We start from the raw sequence: 10,171 nt of genomic DNA on the forward strand, positions 1-10,171 counted from the left end.
AAAATGTAGCAACCACAGTCTGCATTATCCAACAAATATAAAGAAAATTGACTTTGTGTCTATATACTTTTGTTTGTTCACTATAGTAATAACAGAACAAAAGGCACCAGAGTCTGCAGTTTTATAACAGGTGGGGGAAAAAAGAAAAATTGATTTTAAAGAGAGAAAATCACATGTTTGGAAATATATGAGACAGGGAGCCAGATTTTATTGTTTGGTTATGATATTGAATTCATTATATAACGTTTATATATATATACTCCAAAGAAGGGCCTCTCAAAAAAACATAGAAAATATGTTTGGCCAACGATTGATAAATAAAAGCAGGAGAAAGACCAGTGGTCAGTTATTTCTATCCCATCACCACAACACACACAGCTGCTGTCTCTGACCGCTAGATGTCGCTGTTCGCTCACTGTTTCCTCCCCTCACGTCTGTTTCCAGCTCATCTATTTTTAAAAATCAGCGACAGCATCCTGAGCGCGTCCTGCCTCTGAGAGGAGAGCAGGGACATCCTGAGCCTCATGAAATATTCATGAGCGTGGCGGAGAGGAGACGACAGCTGCGTGAAGCGTGTTGACGTGTACACGCCTCTGCACTTCACAGGTGAGCTCATTTAAAAGTTAATGAGCCCCCCCTCCCCCCTCCTCGCTGTCTGACAGAAGAAAGCAGGTAACCTAGCGAGGAAAGTCACCGTCACCCGTCGGCTCTAAGTGTAAAAAAAAAAAAAAAAAAATAGACTTAGAAAAAAACACAATGAGTGATTCAGAACAGCAACAAGTAAGTCAGAGTCGTTTGGCTGCTCTTTAATGGATGAATACTGTTGTAGTCTGTGAGCACGCGGGTGTACGCAGCGTGCTCACGAGCTCATCAGGTATTCACTGCATGCTCAACATGTCTGATGTCATGACAAGCTCCATTTTAAGAAATAAGTGGAGTGCAGTGATTTTTTTTTCTCCCCCAGAAGCTTCTCAGTGTCTGTTCTTTGTAGTCCTGACATGTTCTTGTCCCCAGCAGGCTGCAGAGGTGTGTCAGCCTCAGTGGCCTGAGAATGGAGGTGAGTGGAGCGATGGAGAGGAGGAGACCAACATGGACTGTGGGCTCCTGCAGGCCATGGCCGAGGAGGATGAGGAGATAGACGTCCACAATGAAGAGACCTTTGGAATGGGTGTGTAGATGTCTGCTTACCTTCCTGCCATCATGTGATGGGGGGCAGCTGCAGCCCTGTCAGCTTGTGCAGCAGCAGCAGGAGCCAGACTGTGTTTCTACACTGTAAAAGTGAAAAGAGTTGGAAAAAACTTGAACATTTTAAAAGTGTGACATTGTGGGAAATGCACATATTCACTTTCTTTCATTGTAGATGAGAAAATTGATACAACTGGTGTGGATGTATGCTATATATGCAGCAGCTGGTTAGCTTAGCTTAGCTTAGCATAAAGACTGGACACATATTAAACATTTCCAGCTTTTAGTTTGTTCAACTCTCACATCACTAACTACCCACTATATAGTGAGTTTGCCATGTTGTAGTGCTGTCTGAATGTATAGTGAGATTTGTTATACCCTATAATTTGACTCAAAGTATCCCACAATGCATCATGAAGAGTGGTGTGCAACCGATGGTCACTAATCAGGCATTATATACCATCATGCTGGAGGGGAAACATGACACTAGTGGTGTCCAAAAATGTTTTTCATTTGACCTCTGAGCTCACTGTATAGGAGTCTCTAGTCAAATTAAGTAAACAGATTCCTACAAATCAGTGAAGAGATGACAAACCTATCAAATTACACTGATTTAACAAGAAGTGTATTTATTGTAACAGATTGACATTTTACAGTGTAGAGGGGGTCTGGAAATTTGATTTCCAGCTTTTTACAACTTAAGAACACACATCAACACAGCTCACTTTGTAATGGATCACAGATGCTGCATAGTTTTGCAAGAGTTGGTGTAAAAAGGTGAAAGCTGCCTTCAGACTGTATCTCAACATGTATCTACGTTGTAGATCTTGACGCTCACGGGACCACAGAGGCCCCCGGCGATCTCCTTCAGTTTGTCGAGCCGCCGCCTCCACCACCGCCACCACCACCACCAGAGCTCAAACCAGCGTCCCCCCACAGCTCCCCCTCCCCTCCCAGACAGAGGCCTCAGTATCTGTCCCGGGCGCCCCCAGGGCAGCGTGGCAGAGGTCGGGGACAGAGAGGAGGGCTGGGCAGGGGGCAGATGTTTGATGACCCAGCTGTGATGAGGACTGTGCAGGGGCGACCAAGCATCAAGGTGATTTATTTACTGTATGAGATTTGAGAACTTACCTTGTAGCAGTGTTTCTTCATTTTGATCTGTTTTTGCTCTATAAGGGTCTTGACAGTGCCATAGTGGACTGTGGGGATGCCATGTATCAGAATACCTTTGAGGATGATGTAAGTGCCCGAGTTTAATAACATTTTTTTAGTAACATTTGTTTATACTCCTAAAATTCCCATCCTTTTTTCTTCAGTATATGGCCCCCTCTTCCAGAAAGACCAGAAGAATCTCAGGATCGATACTTCAGGTTAACATCACTGAAGAATTGATGTTATACTCTGTATGACAGTGGGTTACTTCAACAGATCTTATTTATTCTGTTTCGTAGGACAGTGCTATAGTATGTGTGATTGATGGTCACAGAGGTCAGCACCTGACCTCCAACTTCCTGGATTCGCCATATCCCGTCTCTTGCTTCAGGGGCAGGAGAGGGGAAACCAGAGGATCCTACCCCAGAAGACAGTTCGGCCACAGAGGCCTCTCTCGGGTGGAGAAACAATTCTTTCAGATAATAGTTTGACATTTTGGGTTTGATGAGTAGATCGACGCCACTCATGTCTGTAGGGCTTTTAATAAGAAGCTGAAGCCAGTAGAGTGTGGAAGGGATGATATTTTGTTTTTGGTGACCAACCCAGAAGTTGGCATCATCGTGGTTCCCTTGACAACATGACAGTGGCATTTTTCCATACTTGTACGTTTTGTTTAGATAAGATGACCTTTACAAATGGAAGCCACTTTCATGATTTTTTTGAAGTTTAAATGCAGTCACCAGGTGTGAAAAAACTAATTTTAGGCCAAAAAAGAAAGAACATGACTTTTTTTTTTGTCCCTGACAACCTTTGGAGTTGCATATAGCCACTTGTTAGTGATGGTAATCAGTGAGCTGGTAGGTGGATTTTGTTACCCGTTTCCAATCTTTTATGCTCAACTAACTGGCTGCAGGTACCATCTACATATTTACCTTACAGACATGAGTGATATCTGTCTTCGCTCTTCCTTTCTATAGGAAAGTAAAAAAGTATATTTAAAAAAAGGTCAAGATTATGCCTTTAAACAAACACACTGAATCTTTAGGTTTCTCTTGCAGATGCATCCATCTATGGTACCAGGATCACCCATCCTCTCACGTCAACCCTTAACCCCTCGGCAACATTACAATCAGGTTTATTCCATAATAAATCCAACCTATTCTGATACATGAGCAGCAAATGTATTCACGCAGAAATCAGAAACTCTACTTATGTCCGAAGTTATTTTGTCCTGAATCAGACAGGAGGCTTCATGTTCCCTACAAACCGGCCTTGCCCCTCCACTCCTCAGTCTCTGCCTCCGAAGATGATGCAACTTCGCTTCGGCGCCAACTCACCAAGACCGTCCCCCTTTTACAGCCCGTCGAGTAACTCAGTGCAGCATTTCAGGTGTGTGACTATCTCGTGCATGTCTCAGGAATGTTTGATTTGTGGCAAGTATCTGTCGAGTATATTTATCACTTGGCAGCTTTGTTCATCCCTCACGAGTATATAAAACTCATCGCCCTGACGCTCAAACGTTTCATAGAATCCCTGACAATGTGTGTTTTTACAAGGTAAAGTTGGAGGAATAGATAGCTCTACCTTAAAGATGCAGCTGTACATCCCAAGAACTTCTGCACAGCTAAACTTGGATATTGACTGGGATATTATTAACAGTATATTAACATGGTGAGGGTACAGCTGAGTCATGACTTTACCGGAGGCCTAAACATAACCTACTTCGGCATGAAAGGACAAGACTGCAGATTGTAGGCTGTACACTCAATTTATTGATCCAGCTCTTACCACGACTGGAGCGAAAAAAGGAAAAGACTGCTTCTAAAAATGAACGTAGAATGATAGAAACTAAAGCGAGGACCATATTCTGAAGATGCATGGTACAATGTAGTAGTTTATCCTGATTATTGGATTAGTTTTGATTTTCAATACCTAAGTTTCATGCGTTTAAGAAAGTGCTGTGAGAGAGAACATCATATTCTTGTAGTGTGTTTTCAAACTGCACTGCATAAATAAACTTGATTTTCATCTTAAATGTGACCTCTGACCCACAGGTACCCGGGTCCTGTCACCCAGCTCCACCCCCAACACAAACGACTACTTAGTCAAAAGCAACGCATATTCCAACGGTTAGTCCGACATCACTTAAAGTTTTGAACTTCATTTGTAAAGGCAAGGAGAATAATCTTGGTTTTCAAAAAATACGACCTGTCTGTAGAAAACCAGAGGGCTGGGATCCTTACTGTAACCTCATGACGGCCAAAGAGAAGGAGTGGATCACCAGGCTGCAGATGATTCAGCTGCAAAGTGAGCATCCATACCTCGAGGACTACTATTACCAGGTAGGAGATCTGTGATGTAGAGTCTGCATGATCTATATAAGAGAGGCCAATTTTTGACTGAGCATTTCCTGGCTAGCATGTTTAAACTTTGTTATAGGAGTACTATCGACGAATAGAAGCTAAGATGGCGGAGGAGGAGCTGGGCATCCGGGGGAAGAGGGAGCCACTGAAGCTCACCACACCTTACATCACCAAAACTGACTCCTACACACCAGGTTTTTTTCCGCTCACCTTTCACCAGCATTTTATACTTGGAAAAATCTAAACATTTAATTCCCTTGCCTTATGCAGTTACTGTAGTCTACAAATACACCCTACCAGCTTTACCCCCTTAAACAGTGATGTCTTTTGAGAAGAATAGTAAGGAGTCTTCCACCACTTCTTAAACCAGACCTACACCTTTGTAGATTAATGCAAGATCTTCATCTCAAACTTCAAAAGTCCTTTGCTCTTCCAGTTGTGCACATTGAAGGCTCTTTGGGTCAAGTTGCTGTGTCCACGTGTTACTCTCCTCGTCGTGCCATCAGTGCAGTCCATGCACACCAAGTTCAAGGTCCACTTGAGGTGAGCGAGTGTTTTGTAAATAAGTTCCTGCATCTTAGAAGTGTGTTAATCTGCCTTCCACGGTACTGAGACTTGTTTCCACTTTACAGGAACATAAAGACATCAGACAACAACGGTTAGAGGTCCTCAGCAAAATAGAAAAGGTGCCTGCTGGTTACAGGTTTTGATGCCGTGAGATGCCTTTTACTTTTCACTCAGCACTCAGTCACGACTGTTCTGCCCTGCAGTTGTTCGTAGTTCTGTTGGAGGTCGAGGAGACGGAGAGGATGAAAACCACAGTCTTGTCTGAAGCAGAAGAAACGAGGTTGGCGGAGAAGACACAGAGGAAAGTGGAGCACATCTACTCCCAGCTGCAACACCATGAACCCCTGTGAGTTAGAAACGAAGTGATGTTTATTGTGTAAATATTGCTTGTAGAAAATGTGTTTAGGCTTATTTTTGTTTCTAGCTTTCTTAATTGAGCCACTCTGGTTTTGATGGATGTTGAATTGAGCAATACATTTTCTCAAATGTTTCCATGTAGAGATTCAGGAGGGGAGTTTCTTCCCTTCCTGCTGGTCTCAAAAGGCAAAAGACTTGTCGCCCGACTGCTCCCGTTCCTCAAACAAGATACTGCACTAAAAATCTTGAGCATTGTGACATCTAATCTACCGACGTTGATGAGCAGAGATACCGAAGAGGTAGGGGAGTTTTTTTGCACTACAGTTTTAAATTCAAATTTGTGCCTTTTTTTTATATTTGTAATAAAACACTATCAATATTAGGCTCTTCCAGTGCTCTACCCGCCTCTCCGAAATGTGATTGGAGGCCTGATGTTCAGTCAGCTGATCGAGGTCCTCAAAGATTTTACATCTGAGTCTCTGACATACGAGTATATCACACTGGCATGTCAGAACAAGGTCTGTTCTCTCGGTTGCAGCTTGCCTTTTTTTTATTTTTGTGTGGAACTTTTTCTCAGTAATTTGTTTTCCTTTCAGTTTGGACTGTCCTTGCTGTACGCTCTCCTGTCCCACGGAGAGAAGCTGCTGTCCTCAGGCGTCCCTCTAGAGCCCAGCATCGGTGACTTTGAGACCTGGTGGGGATTTTAAGGCTAATATTCCATGATGGAGATCATTCAAACATGCAAATGAGATTTTGACATTAATTTTCTGTTTTTTAGGACTGACACAATATTCCAGGTGGCGGGACAGCTGTCCCAGTGTTCACTGGTGGAGCCACTGCTCCTGCCCTCAAACCTGCTCACTCTTTTCTGCCGTTACCTGGACAAACGCACTGTACATCAGCTGAAAAGCAACATGGAGTAAGTCCCCTTTTTCTACGCGTCTTAGTGCAAGAGGCAGACATTTCCACACTGTATATACATGAATTATTATTATTGGATGAATGTAGACTCAAATATCATTATCCATATTTTAATTTAGGTCTGCAACCGGATTCCTGGCTCTTCCATCTTAAGGTGGTCTGAAGCTAATGAGACATTCAGCTAACGACCAGGTTGTGATGAACACTAGAGTGAAAGGAGCAGATCAGCCCTGACAGAAACTCCTCAGTGTTCATTATAACAGAGGCTATGTAATGTACTCTGACCTGTATTATTTCCCCCCATCCCTTCACATTTTTTGCGCACACAAACTGTTTCCCTTTTTTGTTTTATTTCCTTTATCTGATCTTTTACTTTCCTCCCTTTGGTCTCCAGTCGGTCACATTAGTGCAAGTTCTTACGAAATGACAAACCTGATGTTTTTCTTTGTTTTATTGTTTTTTTTAATTTTCCAAAACAAGTGTTACCATCATGTCATTAGATTGACACATACTGCGTTGGCATCATTACATTAACTAATAGTTTTCTGGCTAATCGCTCCACAGAAATTTGCACGTTTCCTAATGTCATTTAAATGTTGGATAAGAAACTTGAGGTTTCACTTACTGACATAAACATGTCGGATCAGATATTGGTGACCAGGTTGAGGATTGTATAGTAATTTATGATTGTAAAGCTAGACCTATATGTTAATTATTGTAATAATAATAACCATTAAGGAAGTTGTCATGGCATGATCCATCAAAAGCCATGCATTTTGGGTTTTTTGTAAAAAGACATGCATTGTGTATACATGTGTAGTGATACTAAATATGATGTAATTTTGATGTAATTTTCTAAAACTTAAAACTTTCAGTTGTAAAAAGATTTGTATTTATTGTATTAAGTTTGGAAACAGTATAATTTAAATTGCACCCTTGTAGAGCACCTGCAACACAAATAAAAAAAATCTTTAAATCAGTTTGATCAAGTCTGCAGAAAATGCGTCTTAGCACCAGCTGTGGAGGAAATGATTCGCTCCTTATGACTTTGCACAATCCAAGTCCAGGACATCACATTTTTTCTTGAGTCATGATCTGGGTGGTTTCAGTCTGTTCAGTTGAGCATGTAGGACTCAAAAACTTCTGTTAACTACATACTAGATTTTTATAAGGCCAGAAGAAAAGGACAAAAACACAAGGGTTAACACAAAGTTACATGAGCAGCATCCATGCAGGCCACGGCTGACTTTGGTGATAATCCTTTGAACAGAGTCTGGACTCTCTCCAAATCTTAGTAACAGATCTGTGGTCCAGATTTTCTGTGTTTTCAGCTGAAGGGAGTTGAGTTTTAAGCAAACTAATGAGCCTGTTCTCTACTGAAACACCAGTGTGTGACATTCTTGAAGGGAGAAACTGGCAGCAGGACACAATGTGACTCTAGACTGGTAAAGAGTCTCTAACAGAAATGTCTATACAGAGCAGAAGACTGCAGATTCAAGTCAGAGACGGGGTTGGCGAAGAGACAAGCAAGAGACGGTCTAATCATTGACAAGATGCATGTTTAAACACGATACTAGAAATGTGCATGACTTTGTAATATAATGTGCTCCTACATGAGGCCCCTTTTCCTCCCGACTACTGTAACATCTCTGTTTTGGTTTGGACCGGACTGTATAGCGGCTCTATAAAATGTTCGTGTTGGCAGACATTATTTTCATTTTGCCTTGGAGTGGGCGGATAAACAGGGCAATAAATTATTGCTAGTAAGACAAATAAGTGACATCATGATGTAACCATCCATATTTGGGCTGAAGTGTTAAAATACTGGTTATAGTCTGAATTTTGCAGACATTTGGCATGAACTGTGTCCTGATGAGGGGTGCCTGAAGCTGAGCCGGTCTGAAGGTGAGGACTGGTAATGTACTAACTGTGCTTTCCAGATGTAATTCAAGTGTGACATCTTATGAGGGGAACCAAATCTTTTTCTAACATCACTACACTTAAGTGGCCATTTACTAATTTGTGTTTAATGATTAGAGGCAAAAGCTTTGAATGTGTCATGAGTCCGAAGTCCTTTAACAATAACATAATGTATATATCTGTACATTATGGCTCTCCTGGTCTGTATGTCTGCTTGTTACCCCTCTGCTGTGTCATGTCAATATTGTTAATACTTAAAGTAGAAGGCCTGTTTAAATATCCCTGAACATAAAAACAGACAAACCCTGGATTGTCACAATTTTAAGTAGTATTCTCTAGAAATCTAATAGTTTGTGTTTTTAAAAGTGTAAAATCACAACAAAATATCTATCACTTGATGCTGCTGATCTCATTGTGCTTACAGCTCAGTCTGGGTTTGTTTGCAGTCGGCTTAAAGCGACGTTGTCAAGTGAAGTTGTATTTCCACAGTTGGCTGTGTCCGCTGGCTGTCGACCAGGCACTGAGTCAGAGCCTTGTTGGGCCGGCCTGCCTCCAACAGCTGCACACATCTGGACAGGAATACACACTGCAGACACGACTGTGTGGAGTCAGAGAGTCCTTGTCGAACAGTGGTAGCACTGTGGTCTCAAGCCAAAGTTTTTTCCGGTACACAGAGCGACACACTAACATCCTGACCACCACCTCAAAACCAAACCCGTCAATCAGCTTCAGCAATAGTTGTCTGATGACCTTAACTGATAGTTTGGAGATTCATGTCATCTGTGTTTTAAAAATAAGTTTGTTTTGATGCTTAACTTGGCTTGAAACTGATATTACAGGTGCGCAAGGCAACACTGATAATTTGTCTTCAGTCTCTTTTTTTTTTTTGCATGTGATAGTGTGATTGTGTCTTCTTTAAAGATTTGTAGGTACATATATAAATTGCGTGGAGCTTTAAAGTGTGATGACCTCTCCACCCTTCAACAGTTTAGTACAGACATACATTTTCCACTCAGCACAGCTGTCAGCTACAGGAACCACACACCTATAAAAGCTGTTCCCAGAAAGGTCATCTTTAAACAAGACGACAGTCTTCGGCTACTCCAGCTGCTCTGTGAGGCTGTGGTGCCTCCAAGCGCTTCTGGGATTGTCACATTTGTAGAGTCGGGAAGTTTTTCTTCCAACTTCAATGTCTCCATTAGCTTTTTTCCATAATGTGTATTTGGTCATAAACCATGTGTTGGATAAAAACATATGGCATCAATAAAGCTTTTACAATTAATTCCAAGAGGGACATGAATGTTTGGTGGACCACGCTGCTAACATGGCTAAAACTTGTTGGATTTGACTGAATGCAGCTGATTTAAAACTTATCATTGAGTAAAACTTAGTATAATTATTAAGTTAATACTCTTTAAGAGACAATCGTGACAGAACCTTATTTGAAACATGAGTTTTTGAATGATCTGACAGGAAATCAAAAGACACATTTGTTTCCAGTTGGTGAAAGTCAGACTGATGGTTTGTCCGTGGCAGCAGGGGTGGTGAGGGTGTTTGTAGAGAAGCCAAGTATGTGAGAGGTCTGGGTGGGCTCTGGGGGGAAACGTTAACCTCTCCTTGACCCCATAAGAAGAGGATTTGGACTTTGAGTGAGGAATCTATGTGAAAGGTGAGATATCTTCCTCTTTTTACTCGCTTTTTTCTTT

General features: G+C 41.8%; 1 protein-coding gene across 3 annotated transcripts; it reads left to right on the top strand.

Annotated features, from left to right (window-relative positions):
• Positions 1 to 525: 525 nt before the first annotated feature.
• On the top strand, positions 526 to 7,530 carry patl2 (PAT1 homolog 2). 3 transcript variants are annotated; one of them, XM_084342920.1, is made up of 19 exons: positions 526 to 606; positions 1,018 to 1,168; positions 2,010 to 2,281; positions 2,362 to 2,424; positions 2,502 to 2,555; positions 2,637 to 2,795; positions 3,396 to 3,470; positions 3,578 to 3,726; positions 4,392 to 4,466; positions 4,556 to 4,679; positions 4,777 to 4,894; positions 5,137 to 5,243; positions 5,333 to 5,386; positions 5,471 to 5,613; positions 5,767 to 5,923; positions 6,008 to 6,142; positions 6,221 to 6,318; positions 6,403 to 6,543; positions 6,665 to 7,530. In XM_084342920.1, the coding sequence occupies exons 2-19, from the start codon at positions 1,090 to 1,092 to the stop codon at positions 6,696 to 6,698; spliced, it is 2,037 nt and encodes a 678-aa protein (XP_084199046.1). In that variant the 5' UTR covers positions 526 to 606; positions 1,018 to 1,089; the 3' UTR covers positions 6,699 to 7,530. The 3 variants fall into 3 exon arrangements, with proteins under 3 accessions (XP_084199046.1, XP_084199044.1, XP_084199045.1); XM_084342918.1 differs by lacking the exon at positions 526 to 606 and adding an exon at positions 636 to 780 and having other exon boundaries at positions 1,015 to 1,168; XM_084342919.1 differs by lacking the exon at positions 526 to 606 and adding an exon at positions 636 to 780.
• The last annotated feature ends 2,641 nt before the right edge of the window (positions 7,531 to 10,171 follow it).

The sequence above is a fragment of the Pagrus pagrus genome (genome assembly GCF_965226575.1).
Source record: "Pagrus pagrus genome assembly, chromosome: 21".
In the NCBI taxonomy this organism is placed as follows: Eukaryota; Metazoa; Chordata; class Actinopteri; order Spariformes; family Sparidae; genus Pagrus; species Pagrus pagrus.

Excerpts from the sequence above, each read along its gene's own strand:
- patl2 (XM_084342918.1), top strand. The coding sequence starts at position 757 with ATGAGTGATTCAGAACAGCAACAA. Across the intron at positions 1,169-2,009 it reads TGAAGAGACCTTTGGAATGG|ATCTTGACGCTCACGGGACC; the intron begins GTGTGTAGATGT and ends TCTACGTTGTAG. Across the intron at positions 5,244-5,332 it reads AAGTTCAAGGTCCACTTGAG|GAACATAAAGACATCAGACA; the intron begins GTGAGCGAGTGT and ends TCCACTTTACAG.